This window comes from Balearica regulorum, chromosome 16, assembly GCF_011004875.1.
Source record: "Balearica regulorum gibbericeps isolate bBalReg1 chromosome 16, bBalReg1.pri, whole genome shotgun sequence".
Lineage (NCBI taxonomy): Eukaryota > Metazoa > Chordata > Aves > Gruiformes > Gruidae > Balearica > Balearica regulorum.
Window position 1 is genome coordinate 16,942,895 of NC_046199.1, and position 27,143 is coordinate 16,970,037.

The following is a 27,143-nucleotide window of genomic DNA, read 5'->3' on the forward strand; positions in this document are numbered from 1 at the left end:
GCAGAGAAGCTGCTGTCCACTAATTTTCCAGAAGTCCTCCATAGCTGTCTGACATTTCCTAGGTAATTGTAGCCTCCTACTTTGACGAATTTGTTACAGATCACACGTTAATGCTGTTTTCTAGAGTATCCAAGCTTTCAAAAGATCCATCAAGGGGATAGGAACCCTATCCTTCTAGGATACCCTGGCGAATGTCAAAAGGAGGTGGTAATCCATCTAGGAAATTTCTAAAAGAGAAGGACTGTTCAGAGGTCCTGATGCTGCAGGCCAGGTAGCTGGAACTCCATGGTTTGCATTGCCAGGGGCAGCATAAACCAAGGGAAGCCTTAGAGTGACGGGAGAGCGGGCTTAAGCGGAGAATTAAAACATTTTTTCTTCATGAAAAGCATTAGAGGTCTGTGCCCTAGACTGTACAGGTACTTCTTTTCCATCTGCTCTCCTCTCGTGTCCAGCACCGCGGGGAGAGCGGGGCTGCCGGGTTGTGCGTACCAGGAGCGCAGCCCCGGGCCGGGCTGGCAGCTGGCGGGCCGGGCACCAGGCGGGGGGACGGCCCCAGCGCACCGGCCCCCGCGTACCCCGCTGCTCGGTCCCCGCAGTCACGGCCCCGGCCGGCAGCCGCAGGAGCGGCTGTTCCCACCCACTGGCGCTCTCCCATGCCGGGCAGTCCTGGCAGGGAGCTGCACCCGGCTTCTGCTCCCTCCGTGCCCCGTGGCTCGGGACGAGCCCAGCACCGCGCAGGCGAGGTCAGAGGCGGGCGGAGCGGGCCCGAACGCTGCCCTGCACGGCACGGCGGGGAGCGCGCAGGGGGCTCGGGGCGATGCGCCCGGAGCGAATTCGCGGCAGCCGGGGGGTGCCAGCCGAAGTCACGGACACCGTTTCACGGGGGGCGGCCCCGCGCTGCCCTGCACACCCCGGGGCGGGGGGGGGCAGCGGTGATTTTGTGAGGGGTGCGCAGAACCTCGCTGCTCGGGTGGTGTCTGTAGCGACTCGATAGCGAACGGGCTCTGCGCCCGGAACCGTGGAAGCTTTTCCCGAGGGCGCCGCTGCCCCGTCCCCGTCCCCGTCCCCGTCCCGGGGGTCCGGCGGGGCCGCTCGCCAGCGCGGGGATGGCGCGAGCCGCGGGAAGGCGGGAGGCCCCGCCCCTCCTGGCCCCGCCCCTCCTGGCTCCGCCCCCGCCCCGCGCGCCCGGGGCAGCGCCGTCGTCACCGGGCTCGCAGCGCCACCTAGCGGCGCACGTCGGGGCGGGGGCGGGGCCGAGCGGCGGTGGGGCGGGGCCGGGCCGCTGGCGGGAGCGGTCACCGCCGAGCTGTGCCGGCCGTTCTCCTCAAGGCTCTTCCTGAGGAGAGGCGGGCGGGCGGCCGAGCCTTCCGCAGCTGTGCCCCCACGGAGGGAAGCCGCCGTCCTCTCTTGCCTCCCCGGTGCCGGCAGGGCCTGGCCGATGGCCCCCGCCCGGGGTCCCCACGGGCCGCGGGGACCTTTCACAGGAGAGCGGGGAGCTGTGTACTAACAGCACGGCAGGGCCTTGGCTGTCTTACCCTCACATAAACTGGCCAGGGATTCAGCTCTTTTCTGTACGGTGATGCGGCCCGTCCTATTCCCATCCGGTCCTCATCCTCGCCGAAGAGCGTCAAGGTTTTCCTCACAATTACTCTCTCGATGCAGACTTAGGTTCAGAGTCTGCGCAGCCTTGTCCTGGCTGTGCCGGTGCCTGCACCAGCTCACCAGCGGTTGCTGACGCTTTACTCCTGGGGTGTGTTTCTAAAAGCCGCTGCACTGGGGCAGGGCCGAATCCTCACGGCCCCCTTCCTGGGGTGCAGCGGTCCCGCGGCTGTACCCGCTCTTGGCTTCCACCAGCGCCTGTGAACTGACCGATTGTCCCTCCTCCCCAGATAACGGTACAAACGAACATTCTCCAGGTGTGACCCGAGCGCTGGCTTGTCTCCAGGACAGGACCAAACCCTCTCCTCGGTGGCCTCCTGTCTTGTCGCATTGAGGTGAGATAGGACGGGGCTTCAAAGCACCTTTTTCCTTTGGCGGGGTTTGTCTTTAGGCGGCTCCGCTGACATGACTACAGAAAGACGCAGCTTTACTCCAGCTGATACCGAGGCAAAATTAATAACCATTTTCCAAGAGAATTCGCATACCCGCCCACAGCCAAACCTTGCTAGCCATTTGCTGCTTGCTCGTCATGCTGACAGCCCTTTGCCTTGACAAAACAAGGCGACTCACAGATGTTGGAGGTGTCTTGGGAAACGCTCCCAAGAACTGTACCTCAATTAAAGCCGTTTATTTCTTTCCTCTAACTTACACATTCATAATGGGGGCATACGGTCACATATCTCACAACACATTTAAAGGTGCCGTATCCTACTGAACTGACATTAATTCATTCACGTTTACACCAGTTGGGTTCTAACATTATCGAGGTCGCTGTGACCCTAAGAGGCTCCTAGCAAACCCCTTAGCATCAGAGCAGCCAAACCTGACAGAAGTCTAAAGAAAACATCAGCATCCCTCGGTGCCGGAACATCCCACCCTTCAGTCTAAACACAGCCCAGTCCAACAGATTGAGGCACCCCAAGCTAATACCTTTTAATTGGCTTGTTACCCAATTAACAGAAAACAGACACCACCACCACCGCCCCAGATAAATACCTGCTGTGTCAGCAGCAAGTCCTTATCATTTATAGTTTCCAGAACTTTTAACAAATACCTATTTTATATATATATAAACTCTTGCTGAGTCCAGGACTCATTGGATCCCTGAGCCATTTTTTCATTAAGAACTGCTAATCTGAGCACGTGACTCCAGCTAATTATTGATTAACTTGTGACCCTCCGAACAGCAAGGCAGGCTCTGGGAGGCACACAGCATGCCTTTTGGCCGCTTCAGCAGCGCGGTGATTTCAGAACACCGCGGAGTGACGGCGCAGAGCAGTCCTTCACTGCCAGCTTGGTCAAGCTGGGGAAGTTCCTGGGTGGTTTGGTGCAACTGGCGTTTCTGTTCCAGCCCTGTGGGGGGGGAGCCCGCAGGACAGCCGCCCGCTCGCATCCTGCAGGAGCAGGGTCAGCATTCACCTCTCTGGTGGGTGCAATGTGCAGGTTGTAGCCGTCGGGGTGGGTACAGCCGTCGGGGTGGGTACAGCCGTCGGGGTGGGTACAGCCGTCGGGGTGAGTACAGCCGTCGGGGTGGGTACAGCCGTCAGGGTGAGTACAGCCGTCAGGGTGAGTACAGCCGTCGGGGTGGTACAGCAGTTGGGGTGAGTACAGCCGTCAGGGTGGGTACAGCCGTCGGGGTGGGTACAGCCGTTGGGGTGGGTACAGCCGTCGGGGTGGGTACAGCTGCAGGCTGGTACAGCCGTCAGGGTGGGTACAGCCGCAGGGCCCAGCTGACGCCAGCCTGGGGTTGCGCTTTGCCATCGTTTTGGCCCTGCGGTCAAGGCACGGAGAGGCGTTTCATTCGCCGTGGCGTACGGTCTTCAACCCTTTGGAGTCGACAGACACCTGTTGTAGTATTTCACCCTCTGTAAATGGATCCATTTTTAATGTTTAAATGAAATGCATTTAATTATTTGAAACACTTCTTATTTTAGCGCTATTTTATTTGGTATTCAAATAAATCCGTTGCAGAAAATATTTTTATGGGCGTGATGTAGTACTAGATTTCTAGGGGCTCTTTTCTTTTCTAGGGGATTTCGACCTTTTTCCACGCTGAAATGTGTTTCTTTGGGACCGGCGAGTGGCTTTTGGCGTTCCGTCGAGGAACACGGGCTGGGTTACCGAAGCCTCGGGACCGCTGCCCGCAGCACGCGCACGCTGCCGGCGGGGCCGGGGAGGGGAGCGCCGCCAGGGGGCGCGCGAGGCACCGGCCGGGGCAGCGCGCGGGGGGGCACTGCCGGGACCGGCACCGCCGGGACCTGCCCGCCCAGCCCAGCCCCGCGGCCCCGACCCGGCCCGGCCCGGCCCAGCCCCGGCCCCGCCAGCGCCTCCGCCCGGTCCCGCCGCCAGCCGCGGCCCGCGGGGCGGGGCTCCTCCAGATGCGCCGCCGCCGACTCTGCCGCCACGCCATTGGCTCCTCCGCACCGGACGGCGCTGTCCATTGGCCCGGCGGCAGCGCGGCGGCGCTGGCGATAGGCGGGAGGCGGTGCCGGGGCGTGGCCAGCCGCGCCCGCCCCCCCCCGCAGCGCCGCGGCGCGGCCCCATTTCCCGATGCTGCCGCGGGCTGCAGCGCTGCCGCCGGGCGCCTCGCCGGGGCCTGGGCGTTGCTCGCCGCCGCCCGCCGGCCTCGAGGAGGAGGAGGAGGAGCCGCCGCGGGGCCGGGCCATGGCGAGCGGCGGCGCCGCCGAGAGCGTTCCGCGCCGGGCGGAGGCGACGGGGCCGCAGGCGGAGGCCGCGGAAGAGCCCGAGGGCGGCAGCCGGCGGTGGGGCGCGCAGCACGCCGGGGCCCGCGAGCTGGCCGAGCTCTACTCCCCAGGTGAGGGCGGCGGCGGGTGGGTGCCCTCGGGGGGCCGCTCCCCCCCCCCCCCCCCCCCCCCAGGCCCGGTTCCCCCCCACCCCGCCCCATCGGCCGCTCCGCGGCAGCGCGGCCCCTCCCGGCGCGGCTTCAGGCACCCCGAGGAGCGGGGGGCCGGGCTGGGCCCTGTCGGGGCTGGGCCCTGCCGGGAGAGGCGGCCGGGGCTTTCGGCTGTGGGATGCCGCATGCCGGCGGCCCCGGGCCCGTCTGCCGCCCGCCCTCGTCTCGGCCTGGGCAGGCCGGGGAGTGTGGCGGGTCCCAGACACGGGCTGAGCGCCTGGGGCGGAGGTTGTCAAACGAGAAACGAGTGCCCTTACCTCTAAGGGCAAACAGAAAGTTAACCTTTCCATCCAAAAGCAGGTGTACGGATTTGGTTGCTAAGCGAGGTAACAACAGAAGCTTTTGCTTCAGAATATTTATGCAGTGAACTCCTGTGAGACACCCAGTCCTGGCACCTCAGAAAGGGGCAGAGGGATGTTTGAATTCTTGTTTTGGTCTTGCCTTCCTGAAGGTTGCTGCTTGTCAGAGCTCAGTAAAGTGACAGCAGCGTTTTGATTGTGCTACGGAAATAACAGCAAACTCCTTATAATAAAACCTGTCGTTTGTTTGTAGCTCACAGTGTGAGCAGTGCTAGGTATTTGTGCCATTCCCAGTGAATTCATTCGCAGGTGAAGGAAGGGAAGACACGTTTTTGGCATCTTGCAGTTTCTAGCAGGTCAGCTGAACAGCTTAGCTTGCACATTCAAGGCAATTACTGGAAAAGCAGGTGTTGTTACTTGCACAGAGCTGAGTAATGATAAGAAAATAAATGCATTCATTAGTTCATCAGTTTTCTAGACTGTTCAGGGAAAGTCTGCCCATTTCCACTTGAATTGGTCACCTCTTCCTTGCCTTGAAACAAGGCGGTGTGTGACCTTTTTCGGCTGGTCTAGATATGCAGTTCTGATCCAGGCAGTGACTGATTCCTGTGCTTTATGGAAAAGCAGTGACTGACTTTACACACGCACTGTGCTCTTGCTCATAAGGAGAAAGTTTTCCTCCCCAAACAACTAGCTACCCTTATCTTTAGCTCTAGACGGAAGTTCCTGTGAAGTAGTGTATGTATACTGATAGCCATAAGTAGTGAGCTGTGATAATATATTAGATGTGCAATTTTTTTCTGGCATTACATAAATAACTTACATAAACACCACCAGGATATGTGTTAGGGTGGCAGCACGTGATGTTGAACTACTAAATTCCTAAGAACAGGGATTACATGTAATTGTGCAGAGTGAATATGGCTTTGGAGTATTTCCATGATTTCTTTAAGCATACGCTTTGTGGCTTTGGCACCTTATTCCTTCATGTGGGATGTATGTTTAAATTTGAGTGCTCCTTAAACACAAGTTATTGGTGCTGACTGCGCTCCTTCGACTGATTCGCCTTCTCGGTCTGTCCCGAGCTGGGGTTGCGTTTGTGGACTCGGATATCTCCAGACAGTTGTCTCGGGAGCCCTGTGTTCAGAGTACAGTGGTGTTTGCGTAGACTGAACTCAGGGGACTTGCTAGTGAGGAGCAAGTGTTTCCCCGTAGTGAGCTAATTGTTCTATGAGGATCTACCCACTTAGCTCCTCTAATCAGGGTGTGGTTTTCTTAGGTAGGAAGTGAGTGTTAATTAACTCTTACTTTCATTACTCCAGGGATCTCTTTATAGAATCTCCCATGTTGTGACCTTATGCTGTCTTGAAATATGCTTGTTCTCGTGTCTTAATTTAATTTTACAATTCTCTTCTCTGCTACTGCAGAAGGTGTTAATTTATATACTTGTGGCCTTTCTAGAACAAAACTCTGAATTGTAAAAGTCTTTGTTCACACTTCTTTAAAATACTGCATCATAAGCACATTGGAGATAATACCGATCCTCCTTTGATGTTCCTAGTTTCCTTTTCATTGCATGGTATAGTTGAAAAGGACTTGATTTAGCATTTAGGAGGAGAAATTTGACCAGACAGTTGGTCGCCATAGAGGAGCTGTAGTAAAGAAGCCCCTCTCCTGAACGCGTCCCAGATGTGTCAGCACGCCTCGGCTTCTGTGGGAGGATGCGCTCCTCGCACGTGGTCATTGCTGATTGTTCCTCTGCGCATCGCTTTGCCCCAAACTTGGGAGGTGTGAAGTGTGTAAGTCTGCAGGAGGGAGCGGGGAACGGACTGCGGGGTTGACTGCTCTGGGAATTTGTGGGCAAGAGACAGCTGTGCTGACTGGCATGCTAAAATAGGGGAAGACTGACCTGTCTGCCCCTGAGCGTGTTCAGAGCTAACCACAGCCAGGGCCCTTCTGGGCCAAGGTGGCGGTTCAGGTCTCTTTGGATTTAGGCATTAAATGTCTGTTCTGATGCCTTAATCCATACGGGTCTCGCATTGAACATTCCCTTGCTCTCAACATCGGTGCCTTGTGAGGATCTAGCAGTGATTAGCTTCTGCCTGTGCATCTGAATATTCAAAGTGTTACTGTACTCTGATGTGGCTGTTCTCTTTTTGTAGGCAATAAATGAGGTTTCTGTAGAGGTATGAAGTAGTACAGCAAGGTAGAAGAGAGATTTTTTTTTGCCAATTCTTTCTCTTTGCTTGTTCTGTTTCTTGTCATCTCAGAATGGCTGAGAGGTCGAAGCCTCCTGCCTGGGAGCAGGAAGGGAAAGACAAGACTGCAGGAGTTAAGAAAGCAAGCCTAAGAAGTATACTTGCAATGTTAGGAAATCAGTTCTAGGACCACCAAAATACAGGATGATGCTTTTTCCTGTTAGTACAACAGCTTTATGTACAAGCTCTGAGACTTTAATATTACAGATCATATGGAGTGATTTAACTACAGGGCATGCAAGGCCAGAAATTTGCTCCCAGATGCAGCCATATCAGCAATACTGAATATTGAATGAAATGCAAATTTGAAAAAAAAAGATGTGATGCAGAGGAATGTTATGCCAGCAACCGCAGGGAAAAGGAAAGTAGGACAATGTGAGATGATGTCTGATTTGTCCCTGTTACTTGGGCAAGGGCAGAGAGAAGGGGGGTTAGTAGTGGCTCAGGGAAGAAGAATGTCATTTAACAAAATATGCACACCTCCTGTGGATAAATAAGTTTCTGTTCTGGTTCCCTGTCAGAAAAATGGAGTGAGTCATCCAGGCAGTAGAATAGTCTGTCTGTATTATTTCAGATTTCAAAATGTCCTCTCAGATAAAAGTAAAACATGCTTTTTTCCCTTTTCTTCCAACAGGAAAGAGACTACAAGAATGGATCTCTGTCATCTTATGCTTCTCTCTGATCTGTTTCAATTTTTACAATCTTCTCTTCTACTTGCGACTGGAACACACGCCCTCTGTTATTGTTGGCATATGTAAGTAGGAACTGCTCACTGCCGTGAACAAGGCAAGACTGTTGTAATGCTGGAAACAAATGTGCCATGTTTTAGGCTTGACTTACTGCTGGAAAGGGAGAGGGACGTTTGTGTGTGCAACTGTACTGCCTCTGAAACTGAGACCATCTGCAAAAAACTTACTGCTTTCTGTCTTTCATTTCAGTGGCTTCTCAGTATCTCAAAGGTGAAGTTTTTGACATAGTTATTTAAGTTTGGTGTTCTTACGTAGTCACTGCAAGTGTAAGGACTATTGAGAGGGAAAATAGCTGTCAGGACTGTCAGAGCTGGAAAAGAAATACATTCGTCGACAAAAATATTTACAAGAACTTTTCAGAAAGCAAAAGCCCAAGAGAAATCTTGTAAAAGGTGTTTCAGGCATCAAATTGGCTCGATTTCTGGGGACTGATAACTAAAAGCAAGTATTTTAGAGTATTATGCTTTCATGCCAGGATGTAAAGTTTGGCCTTTGTCCTGAATGATGATCTTTTTTCCAGCTGTCCTGGTTTTGGCAAGGATAGAGTTAGTTTTCTTCCTAGCAGCTGGTGTAGTGCTCTGTTTTGGATTTAGGATGAGAATAATGTTGATAACACACTGACGTTTTAGTTGCTGCCAAGCAGTCAGGGACTTTTCAGCTTCTCATACTGCCCTGCCAACGAGAAGGTGGGGGGGTGCCCAAGAAGCTGGGAGGGGACACAGCCAGGACAGCTGACCCAAACTGGCCAAAGGGATATTCCATACCATATGACATCATGCTCTGGATATAACTGGGGGTTGGCCAGGAGGCGGGGTGGCTTGGGAGCTAGGTGAGCATCAGCTTCATGTGGTGAGAAATTGTGTTGTGCATCACTTGTTTTGTACATTCTTTTATCATTATTATTACTATTATTCTCTTTTCTGTCCTATTAAACTGTCTTTATCTCAACCCATGTTTTTTATCTTTTTCTTCAATTGTCTCCCCTATCCCACTGAGGGGGTTAGGGAGCAAGCAAATGGCTTTTTTTAGCTGCCAACCAGGTTAAACTATGACACCAGCAATATAAGAAAAGTTGCAGCTTTCTTGTAATAAATGTGACTCTTGATCTCTTACTACTTCATTTGATCAGAAGTGAGGACAAGCAAGTGCAGTTTCATATCTTTGCCGTAGATGTGTAGAGGTATTTAAGTTGGCTGGATCTTGGCAGCATGGGGCTAGCTGGTCTAGATGCAGTGTGAGTTGGTGATTTCACCTTTTCAGCAAAGGAGAGGAAGAACTAATAAAGGATTCTAGTTTGATGCTGTACAGCTTTACTGATAGAATCAGGATTAGCATGGAATTAGCTAAAGGAAAAACTTCTGTCAGAACAAGCTGGGTGTGAAAAGGGACTCCACAACATTCATTAATTATATCATTCACAGCCTAACCCTGTGCTCAACTTGAATGTTGCTTAACACTTGGAGCAAAAGTATCAGTGCTTACATGCGCTTTGTGTTACTAGTGTAGTATTGAAATGCTGTTGCACAGAACCTGTCTCGAGAGCGGGCAGCGGAGCAGGCTGAGCTGCAGCAGGCAGCGGTCTGTGGCCGAGTCGGTCTGTGGGCATTCTCTGGGCAGCAAGGCACACTGGTGCCCACAGGGCTCTGTACGTAGGGAGGGGATGTGGGAAAAGGAAAGGCGTTACATTTAGAAATCGTAAGAGTCAGCTCTGCGATGCATGCCTTTCATACTTTTCTGCTAAACTTCTAATATGGGATGAGGGAGGGAAGAGAATAGAAACTAAGTATTTCACTTGTCTTCTACTGTACTTGTGATGCATATTGAATGCAATATTAACTTTGTGTTGGGTGTGTATAAACATTTACATATTTTCATACGAATTACAATGTCATTCATTAGGACACCATATAAGCTAGCTATAGGTGTTCAGCTTCTGTGCTTTGTAATAAAAGTAACTTTTCTATGAGCTCTGAGGCATATGTTTTAGAAGACAATGGTACTTGTTCGTAATCACTGTTGTGTATTGCTAATGATTTAAAAAAAAAAACAAACCACAAAACCAAAACAAACCCAGCAGATTCAGGTAGTGATATATGACAGATGCTATGAATTTCTGTCAAAGCTGAGAAGCGGTAATTCCTGATGTCTGTTTAAAGGTCGTTGTCTTTGCGTTGGGGACAAGAGGGAGCAGCGTCTTCCCACTGTCAGTCATTGCGGCTCATTTGCCTAACTTAGTCTTGCCTGCCCTCAGCTGATGAGGTGGAGGTGTAGGGAGGAATGGAGATGGACGTGGCACGAGAACTGCTCCATAATGACGAGGGCAGACGTAGGCAAGAGAATCGGTAACGATGGTTAACCTGTAGTGCAATCTGTTTGCAACTGGCTTTCATCTCAAAGTTAATATTGATAAAAGCTTGAGTTCTCTGATATCCTGGTTACCAGTTTAACTGATAAAGCAGCCAATTCACTGATAATAATATTTAAGCAGTAGTGAATGATTAAAGTGGCAGAATCTGGATTCTGTGTAAATAAAGTAGTGTGGAAATAACTGATAGTGTGTACAAAAATGAGCGCAATAAAATAATAAGCGTCGCATGCTATCTTGTTTTGCTGTCTTCCTTCAACACATTATTTCTCCAGGTAAAGTGTGAATGAAGACTATAGTTCCCAATGATTATTAGGTTTTATTAAGTTTTGTGAAACTCATCTCCGTCAATGTCCTGATTCCTAAATACCGCATGAAACACAATAGGTAAGATAGGGAATATTGAGTCACAGTCATCATCAGATGTGTTCCCATTGAAAGCTTTCCTGAAGCTTAGATTAGAATATTGACCTTTGAGTTAGATCACAAAATAAACATTCTGCTAATAAAAACATAGCTCTAGATCAAGTTTGCATCAGGTCTTTGGAAATCTGAACGTGATCAGTGGACTGGATCTGATCTGCTGCACAGGCCTCTTCATTAAGATGCATTATTGGGACCCTGTATACTCTTATGGAAATACATATTTTCTTTTAAGAAATAGAGTAGTTTCAACCTCCCACATCATTTCACCCAGCCTAAACCCTTTATCTATAATTATAAGCTATGTTAGATCTTTTTTTTTTTTTTCATGCCTTTAAAGGCACACATAGCTGTAACATGGGTAGTACTGCAAATATCTTAATCTGGAAATTCTTGAGACAAAACTGATCTGATCCTTCTCTTCCTGGCAGCCCGAAAGCACTTACTTCCTTGTGTGATGTGAGCAGGCAGTCTGCGAAGAAATGAGCTCACGTGGCATGCTGTCATTTGCTGTGCTCAATCGTCTACGGGTGCTCGCGCTGTGGGGTGAGCAAAGGCAGGGCAGAACTTTGTGGCGTGGTTTTAGAATAGCTCTTGAGCTGGGTTTTCTGCTGACTAAAGGTGATCTTGCCGGAAAGAAAGAGGAACCCGTGTGAGTCTCTTGTCTTCCAGGCTGGTTTAGCAGGGACGTGAGACAATTTCCTTCCTCTCCTCACTATCCAGAAATACACAGGCAAACAAAAAGTAGGCAGGGGATGGATTTTGTTTGCTTCTGTGTTAAATCCAGTCGTGCCCTGTTCTAAGTAAGGAGCTATGAAAATTTTCCTTTTGGTGCAAGCTGACAACTATGTAGATTTGAATTTGGTATTTTATTTGTATGCACGCGGTTAACTCCAGGGTAGGCTTGGTGAGGGAGGCTGGGTGCGATGGAGGTTTAGTACCCCCATTTTTCAGCTGCAGCTGAACCGTCCCTCTGCAGCAGGGCAGCATCCCGGCAGTGCTGCGAACCAGAGCCGCCTCTGCTGCTGTCGTGGATGCTCTGTCGTGCCGGGGACAAGGCTGGCATGGGTGGTACTAGTGTGATTAGCAGAAAAGCCTCACCGAAACATGTGAGATTAGGCTTGAAATCTCTTATGCCTTCAGGTGAGTTTGTGGTGTCCAGCATATTATTAAATATACATGAGTTGTGTGTATATATAGGTGGTATATTAATAGCATCTGGATAAAATGTTTGGTAAGTTACACCACGGACTCTGGTTGTCGCTTTTCCCTCCCTGCTCACGTGTTTGTATAGGGTTTGAAAGACTTTTTCCCAAATTGGGTGACTTGTTTCTGATGCTTGACTTTTATCTGCAGCCATGTTTGTTCTTAATAGATACTGTTTATTGCAGTCTTAAGAAAAAAAAATCAATTAAGTTTGTGTTGTAGTGTGTTCATAAGAACTGCATCGTGTAGGGCAGATATCTTTAGAAACATCTTGTGACACAAGATACAATTAATCATGGCTGACTTGAGAGATGGGGAACTAATTTTTTTAAACCCGTTGGAGGTATATGTTTCATTATTGCAGATGTGGTGGGTTAGCCAGAGAGAGCATGCTGAAAGAAATCTTAGTTCACTTTCAGAATAGAACCTTGTTCTCATCAAGGCCCAAAACCTTTTTGTTTCAAGCTTGAGTAGCTCTGTAGAGCTGCACTTGGTTAGCTGCATTGCAGAGCCAAACGATGAGTGTGTAAACTCTGGCACACATTGGAGTAAAAGCACTCTAGAGACCGTGAATGCTTTATGAAATGGGCTGCTGTGCATGTGGGTCAGCTGCTGCAAAGTCCTGCTGCCTTACAGCGAGACACAGAACTGTAACGATGTCACTTTACCTTGGATTTATTTTGTGTATTAAAATGAGTTTCCACTTGAAATTTGGATTTAAAAGGTCCTTGAAATTACACCAGGGAAACCTCAGTTAACAAAGGAAAATTACCCTTTACTTCAGTGTTGGTCCAAATAAGCTAAATCTTTGTCACCTGCTGTGTCACCCCACCTGAAGTAACTATCAGTTGGTTCACTGCCATGGGTAACTTTGTGTTTTCCATCCTAAACTGTAGCATATCTTAAAGATGGAGATTCCACAAGTCGTGATTAAATAGGCAAAACTTTGAGTCTATGTTTTGTTGCACTTTGTGTTGCACTTTGTATTGCACTAACACAATTTGTATTATATCTTCTTCCGTGGATCTGTTTTGTTGTTAGCATTGTGGCTAACCTAGGAGCTCTAGGCCTTTCTGGCACCAAAGGACCCTGGAGGCTGTTGGTCTTGAAAGTGGAATTATGGAGTATGAGTGCTGGTTTGCATCCAGGCAGGTGATGTTGACACCAGTTCCCTGTTCCTGGTGTGACTTGGATTAGGGGATGAACTTCTCCAGCGTGCTAGCAGCTGTTCTCGGGCAGGGTGGATGAAGGCCGTACCGTGATGGGGAGAGAGGACCCCTTCTCCCTGCTTACCCTCGTAGGGGAGGGAAGCTGGGGACACGGCCCCGTCCGTGCTTTCCCACTTGTGTGCACAGCGGACGTGCTGTTGCTCTTTGTCAGCAGCGGGACTGGGACAAAGACAGCTCTGTGTGCTTGCCCAGCTGTCAGGGGCTCTCTTAAAGTTGCAGGGGACTTTGGCTGGAGGATTTAAGAACGACCGGGTCTCAGTAGCCCTGATTCACTCCAAATAGTGCCTCTTGCACTTCAAAACACCAACACGTGCTGGAGTGTTGCCCTGATGGAGTGGGTTATAGTGAGTGGTGACAGAGTGATCCGCTTCGGTGAGAGAGTGCAAGCCTTGACCACCACCAGCATCGGGGCTGCTTGCGTCCCGCGCCAGCAAATGTTCAGGTATTAGGTCTTGTCTGGGAGCCAGCCGGCACGCACAAAACTGCCCCGTGCTCCCCAGAGCTGAGCTCACCCTGCTTGATTCCTGGGTGCGTTTTAAATGGATGAATCCAGAGGATTAGTTTGATTAGTCGTACGAATGAAAGTATTGGATTTTTTTTTTTTAATGAGGGAAAACTTGCTCTTTGTTTTCATTTAGTATCTGTTGTTCTCTTGTTCTTTTAATCACTTTCTTCTGGGATGGCTTAATTGCTTTTTCTAGTAATGCATTTTCAGGGAAAAGAAGTACACGCAATGGTATTTTTTGTTTAAGAACGAGAGGCCTAGGTAAAGTTCTCAGGACTTTGTCATTTCAATGTGATGGGTGCTTCGCAAGCACTCCATCAGCGGGACAAATAGTAGGAATAGCTTGCTTTGTACTAATAGACTGAGATTAAAGACATGAAAATAAAATTTGGCGGTTCCTACCATTAAGTTTATTGGGTCATATTTCTTAACCAAGTCGTGCTTTTGGTAGGTGAATATTTGCTGTAGGATCTGCCGCTGTTCAGCTCCGGAGGAGGCGGTACCCCAATCCTTGGGGATCCCCTCGTGGTGGGCTCTGCCTGGCGCTGGCATGCGGGTCTGTGCCAGAGGTGTGCCCAGAGGTGTGCGGCGCTGGGACGCTCTCCCAGAGTGGGGGTCACTGGACTCGGCGTACAGGGGAGGGAGGAGAGGTGTCCGCTGTATCAGTAGCGTGCCCATCTTGCAAAATTAGCTTGTGTGACTTAAGATAGACTTTTCCCGTCTCTGGACCGCGTGTATTATGGAGGTGGCTTATTTGAAAACCTAGTTATAATGTAATATAACTACTATATGTAATAATAATATAGTATCTAGGCCCTTCTTTTATTTCATAGTTCAGCTGTGTTCTCTGCTTCCTTGCACTGTTAGGTCCAGTTCTGACTGAATCTTTCTCAGCTTTAAATAGCCAAAATGATTAACTCTTTTTTTGCTTTTAAGGTGCTACAATTTATACTTGTTGAAATGTTCTGGGATTATTTTCTTAGCCTCATAACTTGCCATGGTATCAAACCCCTGCCTTCTCTGCACTGAAGGCCAATAAATGTGGAATGCAGATTAGACTAAGGCATTTTATTTTTATAAACATATAAGTCACAGACAACCTTTACTTTAGCATATTGATTTTTATGTTGTGGAATTAGCTACTCCTCTGACTCTGCAATGCTGTAATATTCAACTAGTTTTTACAGTCAATGATTAAAAATTACTGTACTTCTCAATGATGTTACACAGTAGCATCGTTATTTAATAACATCTTATGCTGTTGTTTTTTCTCCCCAGAGACACTAACTGAATTTTTACAGTAAATATGAAACTTTATATACTCTACTGTAAGGCTTCTGGGTTACAATTTGAGAATTGCATCTATGCAACACCAGACTTACACTTGGTTCTGTAAAATTTCGGTGAAGTTGCGAGTATGCAAAATAGTTTTCATTTGAACACCTCGTACCTCAAACATCCCGCTCTCGTTTTGGCTTCCTTCCGCTCGTGCCTGGGAGCAGCCAGATTGCAGGAAGTGGTATGTGACTTGCTCACAGGAGGAGCCTTTCATTAAGGTTGCAAGTTGTAATCTCTCAGTTTGGTACTTAAGCACGGAAGAGGAGGAGTGGGGACTTTCTGCGGCACAAACCCCTGCACATTGTCTGGTTTCTGAACAGAACACCAGCGGGGCAAAGCCATCTTGTGTCAATTACGTGTTTGGACCAGTTGCACTTCCAGCCCTGCGACCTGCCGGCCGGCAGGAGACTTGGCTGTCTAAGTGCCAGCGTCGCGCTCTGGCGTGTCCCCCGACTTCCTCGGGGTATCCCAAGGGTGCTGCTGTGCTTGTCGGCATGTCTGCACAAAGGATCACAAGCACGGGGTGGCTGGAAAAGAACAGCCGTTCTAGCAAATGTATGTGTCAGTCATGCTTATTTTAATCTGCTTCTGGCTGAAGTTCACTTGTACACCTTTGGTCTCCCTGTATGCTAGGCCTTTTTCTTTTTTCCTGATTCAGCAGTCTACTTCCAAATCAGAGAAATCCTGGTGTTTTGAGCAAGTTCTGCAGCTCAGTACTTAACTGCAATGCCTTCTTGCCCTCCTCCTGTCTTTTCTGAGTACTTGCCTCCTCTTCAGATATAAGCCATGGATGGGCTGATCTTCCATCCCACCGCTCCGCAGGCTGGAGTAAAACTAACATGTACAGAGCAGCATTTCTCTAATGCTTTACTGATCTTGCTTCTAATGAGTGTGTGAATCTACTGTTTGCAGTTCATATATATCTATACTGTGGATATCCTGCCTTTTCTGACTTAATGATTAACTCTGAATTCATGTTCAGGGCTGTCAGTCTTATCTCACCGTCCCAACCTTGATGACAGAGCATCAAGATCTTATACCACCTTAGAGAAGCAGATGAACACTTGTGCCTTGGTTTTCCCATTTTAACTAAAGACAGTACGAGGTATATGAGAATATTGAATTCAATTCATTGCTGTCTGAGGTGCTGTCTGAGCCTGGAGGCGGGATGCAGTGTTACGATGCTAGTCATGTATAACCCTTGGTACAGATTTTGCTCTTTTATTACAACTTGTCATACACAACTGCTGAAGAGTGAGCAAGCCCTTCTGCAATATGGCTGAAATATGCTTCCTGGTAGTTAGGCTTTTTTCAGATTGCTTTAGTATAATGCACTGCTTCAGGCACCCTCTGTTCTTTCCTCTTAGCTTTCTATAAGCTGACATCAAAGTAACATGCAGAATATCTGTTGAACTGTCAGTATTTTGCCTCTATTTTTGTTGTTATCTTTGCTGTTATTTCAAGGTCTGATAATGCAGTGTGCTGGAGGTGATGTGGGTTAATAGGATGATTACCTCAGCAAGAATGGTATTTTAGTTGTTGCAAAGTGAAGTGTTGTTTGGATATCTTCCCCCTGAATCAAGGCTGTTTGCTCTTTTAGCTGCTAGGTGCAGATCTAAAAGCTATTGTGCTCCACCCTGTCTCACTATAGCTTATATGTGTGATCTGAAACAAAAACTAGTGTACAGAATTTACTGCTTATTTAAAAAAAAAAAAAGCTGTCTTTAGTGCAATAAGGTGACACGTAAAGGATGGAGTGTCTCCTGCTGTATTTAAGAGTTTGGGCCAACTAGGTAACAGATTCAGCAATGGGGGTTGATTTATAACATGAAAAGAAAGCTTTTTCGGGTAGTAGGTGCCACACTAAGCCTGATTTTTATTTCTTCTCCCTTTTTGAAAAGGAAAGGCGGGGGAAGGATTACAGAGGTGAGGGACCAGCTAAACAAAAGGTAACCACGTGGAGGGCTAGATCTGAAATATGCTGTGCTGCATGCATTGCAGGCAACTGCTCTGCACTGAAGATGAAGAGTGTTTTATCAATAGCAACAGAACAACCTCATCCTCTTTCATGTTCTGCTACTGTTACAAGAACGTCATTAAACTGGACTCTGAAGGCAGCTGACCTAAGTGTCCTGATTGGAGCAGGAAAATCAGGCAAAGTCCAGGTCACTACAAGGGTAAATAAAAGTTGTGTGATTTATGGGGAAAGATGCACATTCTTTGGTTTGTTTCCTGGCATATCTCAGATTGCTTCTAAGTCTCTGTGAGAGGGAGGAGTAACAAGATGCCTTGGAATCAAGGTGAAGCAGTATACCAGCAATTTTAATTTTTTGTTTGGATTACAAGTGAGTTGGAATTGTCTTGCCTAACATCTTAGCAGGCAGGGGGGTACCTGCCCATCACAAAAAGTCTATAAATGAGAAGCTGTACTTGAAGAAAGTCTTCAGGCACAGAGAAACAAATGCTGGCTAGGGGAGGAGAAAGCCAGGAATTCTCCTAGCTTCACAGACACCTGAAGAAGAGTTGGTGAGGCAGGCAGAGCAAAAATAAATTTCCTGCATCACCTCTGGTTTTGCAACTCCCTGCTGTTTCTGGTGTAAAGACTGTGTTACAATGGCCAACTTCTGTAAACAACCTGATTTTTTTGTAAATATGAGCAGGGAAAGCTAAAGAACTATGTTCCAGCTGCTCTGACCTGGCTCCGTGACTACTTCTCTGATTTGCATGGACTCACAGGCTTCTCTGAGGACTGCCAGACATGCCACTAGTAAGTGACTGTGCCGTATGCTCTGAGCACCAAATGAGAGCGGGGAATTGCTAATTGAGCTGCTTTGAAACATGTTTTGAACACATAGTCTTTGTATTTCTGTTGCTGTGACTCATTTAACAATAGACTGCAAGATTAGTATATAGTGCTTTAATTGGCTTGAACTTTGTATATGATTTTGAGGGACTTGCACTGAGATCAGATGCTATCAATTCCTAGGTATATCATATTTGCACAGAATGCAGTAGCTGTTTTGAAACCTGAGTTGTGCTTCTGCTGAATCCTTTTAACCAGACCTGCAGGTAAGAGGTGTGTGCTGCCTTCCCTTTTCAAAGCCTGGATGCTGGCTCTGCAGAGAATCACCAAGTATGCTTGTATACATATTCATTGGGTGGTTGATCTTGGAAAAAACGAACAGAAGGTTCTTTCTGGTATTTTTATTAACCTGAAGGGACCGCACTGCAGTGAAAAGGGATCCTGATTCTTAGTCTGGTTCATTCTTCAGCAAATCTAGACTCCATCCAGACCTGGTTAATCTCTCTTGAAACCGGGTCAAAGCAAGATGTGCAGGCTTGAACTGGTACCTCTTGGTGTGTCTGTTCTTTAAAGGGCAGGGTCTGACAATCCTAAATCCCTCAAGCGCAGAGGTCCCAAGGCAGTATCTCACTCTCTGCTGTGTTGCTATAGCCATATTGTTATGCTGTATGCCACATTCCTCCAGCCTCTCCGTTAAACACAAGGGAACTTCTTCGGCAATCTTCTCTGAATTTTCTTCCTCAAAAGCATGAAGAGTGTGGCAGTCAAGCTCATGCAGGAGGGCATCTCAGACTGTGTTGGAGACTTCATTACTAAAGGGATTGGGAACCTGGGAGTAGGATGATTTCTGCAGGTGAAGAGTGATAAGTGTCTGTTAAACACCATCTGACATTTCTGTGACTAACTGGGCAATATACAGCTGCTCCGATCAAATAACATCTCTTACATCCTTAGTTTTAAACACCAGGATTACCCAGAAACTTGGATAGGTAGATTATCCAGAACATGAAAGCAGAAATAGGACTTTACGTGTAAGAATTGAAAATCATCTTTACTTGACCGCGTTTTTAAAGTTGTGGTTATCAGCTAGAAAAATCTTTACACTTGTTGCAACAACCTCTGTTTAACGGTGTATCTAAGTTAACATGCAAATACCACCAGTATACAGTGTCACTTACAGGGAATAATTAGAATGGTTTCTGGGGCCTTTCCTGTAGCTTTGCAGATGCCATAGTTTTAAAGTTGTTTGATGTTCCAGTCTTATTTTGTAAATAGTATTGCTGTACCCAGGAGTGGCTTCTTACTTAGTGCTTATCTGTAGTCATTAGAGTTCAGTGCTTCTTGTTTACAGACATAAGGGACCAAGGGAGAAGAAGAAGGGTCTGCAGATGGTATTACCTGTTGGGATGGCTTTAACAGCTGTTTCATAGCCAAGTAATCTCTTAAACACTACTGAAGAAGACTAAGTGACTCAGTTCTAACTTACTAGCAATTGTAAAGATTTGTCAAACTCTTCTGTAGAAGGTGGGTTAAACAGAAAATCTACAGATTTAGTGAAGCTTGTAACCATCCAAATGGTGTATTGTTAACCTCTTGCTCCTAGTTGCCTGACCTTATGTTTATTCAGATTGGGTAGATCTCATGTAGTTGTAAATATCTAAGGAAGAGGTAGATAAACAAGCAAACTTGTAAAACAAATACAAAATGTGAATATCTCAGTAAAAATGCTTTTGTATGTCTAACTGTCTCTCTCCTCATTCAAGTTGCAGGAGTTATCACAGCTGACTTTTTATCAGGATTATTTCACTGGGGAGCAGATACCTGGGGATCTGTGGAGCTACCCATAGTTGGAAAGGTTTGAGATTCTTATCCTGAAGCTTGAAAAAGTTATGAAATACTTTTCAGAAACACTTCCAGTATTCCCAGCTGTATATAAGCTGTACCTTTCTTGCAGTCTCGCCAATGTAACCAGCTCCCCCACCCCCAGAACCGTCCTCCACTGAGTGGCACGGTGTATTGTTGGTAAAGTGCCATGTTTACGCTTGGCCTAGGTGACGTGCAAGGTGACACTGTTCCATGTTATCACTTTGTTGAAGGTTTGCACGCAGTTTTGCAATACCAGTGTCCACAGACCTTCCCAAGGCACTGTGGGAATGGCCTGACACCGCAAGTGTAGAATCCTGGCCAGAGTTGTGTAGATCTTCCAACAGGCCAATAAACAAGAGATGTGGAGAATTGTTCCTGTAGCTAAACTCTCTAAAAGCTGTCTTGTAAAACATGAACATGCTCCAGTAAGAAATCTTGCCAGTTGTCTGCACTACCAGTCCCTATTGTAAAGGTGGTATTAGAATGGCGATGACTACAGATTTAGATTTGAGGTGTATTATACATCTGCAGCTACAAATGCCAGATGCTTATTGGAAGCAATAATCTTTTTTAAAATTAACTTCTTCATAGCTATCATTAATTGCTTCTCGCAGTGCAGTATTAGAAAGATCTCTATTAAAAAAAAAAAGTATATGGGATATTCTATGGGATATTCCATGTAATTATCCAGAAATACATGAACTAGAACAGCAGAATTAAGACTGTTGATTTTTAGGCTTATTTTTGTTCACCTTCAATAGACTTAGTAGTCCTTGAATCTCTGTATCTGTGGACCATAGTTTAAAAAAAAAGAGGGAGGCACTGCAGGAGACTGTGCATTAAATAAGCAAGAGTTCAGACTGGTCAGAACACCTTTGCATAGGCTGTACATGATGGATGTGATAAAGGCAAATAGTGTGCTACCTATCCGATTTGCTCTGTCTCCTCTGGAATTGTGTATTCAGATGTGATTTCTTCTCCTATAGAAGACTTCTGTATAGTATATTTGACTTACATTGGTTTGTCTATGTAATTTAACTTGCATTTAGTCTGTTAATACTGTCATCTACAGCCCATACAAAATGTTAGGCTGAATTTTCATTTTTTAGTATTTTCTTGGTTTATGCTGCTTAACAAGTGACTTATTTGTGAATTTCACAGGCTTATTTTGTCTGTAAAATTAGAATGCTGATGCTTTGATTTTGAGATCTAGAGACTAAAAGTCCTAAGTGAAAACTAAGAATAAAACTGAAAAGCAATCAAAACTGGATTTGAGTCTGAGAACTGAATTGCTTTGCAAATGTAAATCAAGTTATCTGAAGTGTTGTCGTTACAAGAGTGAGTCCTGCTTGCATGCTTTGTGCTGTGGAACTCTCTTAAACTCAGTCATCAGATTTGAATGCATGCAAGGTTTGGGGGGGGTGTTATATTTTTCTTTCCAAGATCATTATTGAGACATGGTGTCATATTTATAAATTTGTTTTTTTCAGGCTTTCATCAGACCTTTTAGAGAACATCATATTGACCCCACAGCAATTACCAGACATGATTTTATAGAGACCAATGGAGACAACTGCTTTATGACACTAGTCCCGTTGGCAAACATGGCATACAAATTTGTTTCTTTTTCCCCAGGTAAGCTGTTATTTCTGACTTATGTGGATTTAGCAGTTTTGTTGATACTTAAATGAACATTTGTCTGTGTGAAGCTAGGAGAAATCAATGAATGAGAGATGGCAAGTAATAGCTGTTGGAAGCATGATGCTCCTGGGAGGAGGGAGGGATTTTTATTTTTTTTTTAAGGTGGAGGAACTAGAAGGTGGGAACAGCTAGATTCTCAACAGAGACTCTGTGGGTAAAGAGTCTTGCAAGGAAGCATTAGAAGTTACAGTAAATATTCTGTGCATATAGGGGAAACTGATTGTTCTAAAGTTTATAAAAATGCTTCATCTCTGTGTAGAAGTACTTTATTTGCACACTGGTAGTGAAAGAATTAAAGGATTAATTTAATTTTATAGATGGTAAATTCGCAGTTTATTTCCTGTTTATGGCAAGTTGATAGACATTGACATTTACCAGCCTGTCTTGTGACGTTCTGCAATTGTTTATGGCTCACTGGCTCTTGTGACACTTCTGGCAAAGCAGCTTCGTCAAGGCCTTTGTTCCTGCAGCACCAGGCAGCTCTGTCTGGGCAAGACATCACTTTCCTAGTAGAAATTTACCTTTTCATAAATGATATTTAAAGATACACACATCTTGTTTTACAGAGGCATTGTATGAAACGTGTCCTTGGGAGTGTTATGTCTTTGCCCTTATCATCTTCATAACCATGACGAACCAGATTCACAAGTGGTCTCACACGTACTTTGGTCTTCCACGCTGGGTCATATTTCTACAGGACTGGCATGTCATCCTGCCACGGAAGCATCACAGGATCCATCACGTGTCTCCACACGAGACTTACTTCTGCATTACAACTGGTACTGCCATCTAGTTCATACTACAAAGCTCTTTTTAGTCATCTGTGCAATTCACCTGGCAAGATGTAATTTAGTGACAGCCTATTAAATACCCAGAAAAATGACATGGTGAAGCTAACTATCCTCTTACTTTCGCAAAGAGCTCATGCAGCATAAAACATGTGGGGGGGAGGATTTGTGACTGGCTAAAAGGTAGCTTTCAGCCTGATGGGGTAGTCAGTGGTACTGAGATCTGATTGCATGATATCTTGGTAATCTCAGGCTAGTAATGGATTTTGTTCATTAAAGTCTTAAAGCTGCTGTTCTTTCAAAAGAGCTTATCATCTGCAAGTGCAGCTTGCCTTGAATGCTCATTTCTAAAGCAAGGCTTCTGGATTTTCAGCACTCATTCATTCTGATTTGGGGGAGAGGAGTAGACAGGCTTGCAGAAAATCCCTCTTATGTATATTAAATTTTATATCCACTGTACAGGTGGGTATATTCAGTCACCAGTGTTGCAGAATCCTGAATAAGTTATCATCAAGTTAATCAGGTGGAAACAAAACACTTTGGTTCTTCGTTCTGTCATTGGCTTTGACAAACAGTTTCTGTCAGTTTTGAAGTATCTCCCAAGAAACAAATCTAGTTTTCGTGACCAGAATGCCATGTAAAAACACAGTACAATTAAAAAAGCTTAACTTTACAGGTGATGGCAAAAATCTTGCCACCCTAAGAGCTTCTTTCAGTCCTACTATGTCCTGAAAGTTTAAGCCTGACCATTATTAGCAGTCTTGGGCTAGTTGGGGTGGGTTTTTTTTTTGTCGTTAAAATAAAAGCATGTGTTTCTGTTTGCTCCATGCTTTCTGTAAGTGTTCATACCATACTCGTCTGACATCAGACAGCATGTTAGATTGTATACTTGGATTTTTCAGTGGAGCAAAGTGTTTCTGCAGCCCTAATTTTCTTTGTACTAGGTTAGAAGTGAGGAGGAGGAGGACAGAAGTATGCAATCAATGTGCTATTTAAGAGGCCTTTACCAAGTAAAATAGGACTAGTTATAGTAATGCCCTTGTCAGTGACTGAAGAGTAGGCAGCCAAGTCCAAAGAATATACTTGGATTCAGACCTGACCTGTGTACGTAAGGGTCCGCCACTGTACCGTTGCTAGGGAAGGTGTCCGATAACGGAGCCTTCTGGCATTCCCCAGGTTAAAGCTTTCGGACTGACTTCCGTTTTTAGACACCAGGAAGGAGTCGCCTGTTCCTTGAGGGTTAATGGCTATGTTAATGAGTTGCATGTGCTGACTTCCTGAAGGGCATCAGTATGCAGCCAGTTGAGTGGAGCTGCAGGACGGTGGGTGGGCTGGGAAAGGTCACGTCCAACTGCAGAAGGTGGCTGAAAACAGTGCCTGTTTTGATAGATCGTTAAAATCACAGTGTCTCATTAAGAACAATCTACCTCTCTAGAAATAGGATTTTTTTCAGCAGTGAAAATTCTGGATGTTCTCTCCCTTTGACGTTTCTGTCCACAATAGCTATAGACGTAGTCTAAGACATCACCAGCAAGAACAGTTGTTTTCCTTCTGGCTGTGTCACTGCTGTAGGCTGGTAGTCAGACCCGGCAGAGCTGGCTCTGCGGCAGCTTGTCTGTGTTCAGTCTTGCTCGTGCTATCCTGTGTTTTACCTCTTTCACATGAACTGCTGCTGCCAGCTCACTGTTTCCATTGTGGCAACAACTTCTTCATTCCTGTCTCTCCTTTGGTTTTGATTTTATGCTTTTTTCCCTTTTCCAGAAATACACATGGAGTAAAGTATAATGTGTGCTTACAGAATAGTTCTGTAAGTGTGGGATAACTAATACAACCCTGTGTACATCCATCTCTTCCTGGTTGTAGGAAAATTTCTATAGGGAAATAACATTTCCTGGTGCTGATTTCTTTTCGTTTTCCTAGTTCTGCAACATTTAATAAGAGGCCTAAAGTTACTATAGAATACACTGTAATAAAACCCTGTGAAATTGCTTCTTCTTGCACTCTCCTGTCAGTTATATATAGTTAGGTTGGCATCAAAATACAGTATCATAAAATCAAGTTAATGTGCTAATTAATATCCTAAAAGTGAGACACACAGCCTTGTGTGAATTCTAGCCCCACAGTCTGTACAGTGCAACATTTCTGCAAAGTATTCGAGATACCTTAAATTTGTAGGCTAGGAATGATGCATTAAACTCCTCTTACATGCAGAACATGATGGCATTTATTGCCATTTTTACATAAAATGGTAAACGCCAATCCCATATCAGCCTGTGGCAGCCCTTCTGGTTACTGGGAAGCAAAAGTGCTCTGTTCACTGGGTTGCAAACCTTTGGGAGCATGCTGCTGGTGGTGCTGCTGTCCATCCAGGAAGTGTCCAGCGTCAGCTACTATTAAATGCAACGTGGTACTACAACAAAATTTCCCCACCATAGGCTTCATTAGCAATCAGTTATACAACTTTAATTTTGCCTAGGGAGAGCATAATACATTTTGGTACCTTAAAAATGAAAATTCATGCTGGAACTATCTAAACTTGAGGCTTTACTTAAGAAAAAAATTTGTTTACTTTATTGAGCCTTAGTTAGTGGTATTTAGGTCCCAAATAGAAGTCTCTCTTTTTTTTTAATTATTTCTTTTTTTCTAGAAACTGTAGCATTGATAATGTATTTGAGATTTCAGAGCCATGTTGTGTGCATTTACTTCCTTGCTGTACTACGTAATGAGAAACACAGGGAAAAGCAGGGCTGGCTCTGGTGATGGGGAACCTAATCAGGGAAAAATAGCTGAAATGGTTGAGTTGGTGTTTTTGTTTGGTTCATTATATTTCAATGGTAAATCTAAGGTGCTACTAATACAAATGTCTTGCTTCTAACACAAATCATTCAACTTGACAGTCCTTTTCTGATAGCTTTGCAATGGCCATAGAGTAATCCACCTCTGAACTCCCCTTACGTTTGCCTTGTGTTTAAATTAAAGAACATTATTAAATAAACATTGCAAGACATTGAACTTTGTCAAACTAATCCTTTTTTTCCTTTGCAATCACTTAGGTTGGCTGAACTATCCATTAGAGAAGATAAGATTCTGGAGGTGTTTGGAGAACATTATCCAAGGAGTTACTGGGGAGAAGCCAAGAGCAGATGACATGAAATGGGCTCAGAAAATTAAATAACTTTTGCCAGCCTTCTGCAATCCTTAACTTGTTGCCAATGTTGTTTTTTAAAAAAAAAATAAAATAAAGCCATCAGCCAAATTCAAGACCTGCAAAGAAATAACAGACTCTAAAGCACAAACTAAAAAGTGCTAACACAGACTGTAATGAAAAGAACTAATTCTTAAAACAATACTTGAAATGAAGATGATTACTTTTACTGAGCACCTTTTCATTTAGCCATGTCTGCTTACGTCTTAGCAAATACTTCATCACTGTATCTCATAAGGCTATCAGGCAAGCCAGAAGGCAAGACAGTCACTCCATTGGTACATGGTGGCGTAGTAAACATGTGTTGTATCAACATTATTTAACACTTCAAAAATAGCTTGTTGCCTAAGACCTATAGGGGGAATGTTGACAGCAGTTTGTCACTTCGTGTTTGAGTCCAAATACACTGCATGAAAACAGTGCGTCAGAGTAATGGAAGCCTATAAAATCATCACTGTTGGATGCACTTAGTGATTGATAAACTTACAGCTCTATCTTCGCTATCATGTTAAATCTAATTGATGTAATGTGGAACAGACTTTGAGAATCCCGCTCCACCAGTGGGCCACAAATCCTCAAGTGTCTTCAGTTTCCCTTAAAATAAAATTGTTCTACTCTCTACATGGAATTAAGCAAACTGTTTCTACATAAGCCTTCAACTTAACAAGCCTCTGAGCAGAGGGAGGGCACCCAGTACCAAACGTGCTCGTGTTTGTTCATGTGGAGTGCTCACTGATGAGTCTTCTATTAAGTGTTTCCTACCCTGACAATAAATGTTTAAAATAGTTCTAGCATTGGGCACATTGCAAATAGCTGTATTCAAGAGCTGCAGGTATCAAACTTGTAATGCTAGAAGGGAAATGTCAATGACTGGTGTTTTGTTCTTTTTTTTTTTTTTTAAGGTGCTTGCTTGTTTCTGTAAATAATATAAAGCCTTAATCTCTTCTGGTGTAATGGAATAATATTTTAATGTGATGTTTGAATGTATACAATATATTTATAACAAAGCCGTCGGATAATACTAATCGTGTTTGTTAAGTCTTGTTGCTGTTCTTCATTCATATGTTGTCAGCACTTAGTCCAAGAACTTGATCACTGGTTGCAAAATGCTTGATGTTTTTCCAGTTGCCTGAAACACCTTGCAACCTGTTCAGTCTTGTTTAAATTGAAGCGATCATTTGTTTTTTCAGCTTTGTAGGAGGTTGACGCTATTACAGCAGACTTCAACACCTTTCAAGAAGTGCAACTAATTCTGCTTTGGAGGCTAGGGAGTAATTCTGCTGGACTGGGGGAGGGAGTTCCCCTAAGAACATCCACAGACACTTTTGATTAAGTGAACGTGTTTTGGATCTTGTCTAATTCTCTCCTAAATGAAATCTTAGTGATGGTCAAATCTAAACCCATTTTCCTTTCCCTAGTTGTAAATTGTGTTGAATCCATGCTGTCTTTTGCTGAAGCGTATGGTCAGGGCGTTTTGAGTCATGGGTTTAGATTCAACTTCTTTGGATGTGAGGGACTACAACTTCTTAAACAGTTGGGGCTTGGCAGTTCTCTGTCAGTGGAAATGACTGCAGCTGTCTTTGAGCTGGACCCTGTGGATTACAGTTGCAACCTTGTTTGCAAAATATTCAGCATGTTTAAATGATTCAGACCTTCAGAGGACTTTATACCATTACATGAAACTACTCTCTAGTTGTCATAGTCAGTATCAGGTCTCCATGTAGCTTTGACAGTAAAGAATACCTCTACTTCAGTAGAAGTCTCAAAACGCAAGTTGAAATGGGAGGAAGAGGGAGGAATATTCCTTTAATGCTCTTACTGTGGAAGACAGGTGT

The 27,143-nt window shown here is 45.6% G+C and overlaps 1 protein-coding gene across 1 annotated transcript; it reads left to right on the forward strand.

Moving 5' to 3' along the window:
- Positions 1 to 4,179: 4,179 nt before the first annotated feature.
- On the forward strand, positions 4,180 to 26,333 carry PEDS1 (plasmanylethanolamine desaturase 1). The gene is made up of 6 exons (XM_075768465.1): positions 4,180 to 4,474; positions 7,765 to 7,884; positions 19,512 to 19,603; positions 21,105 to 21,249; positions 21,882 to 22,094; positions 25,157 to 26,333. Exons 1-6 carry the CDS (start codon positions 4,210 to 4,212, stop codon positions 25,276 to 25,278), a joined length of 957 nt encoding a protein of 318 aa, XP_075624580.1. The 5' UTR covers positions 4,180 to 4,209; the 3' UTR covers positions 25,279 to 26,333.
- The last annotated feature ends 810 nt before the right edge of the window (positions 26,334 to 27,143 follow it).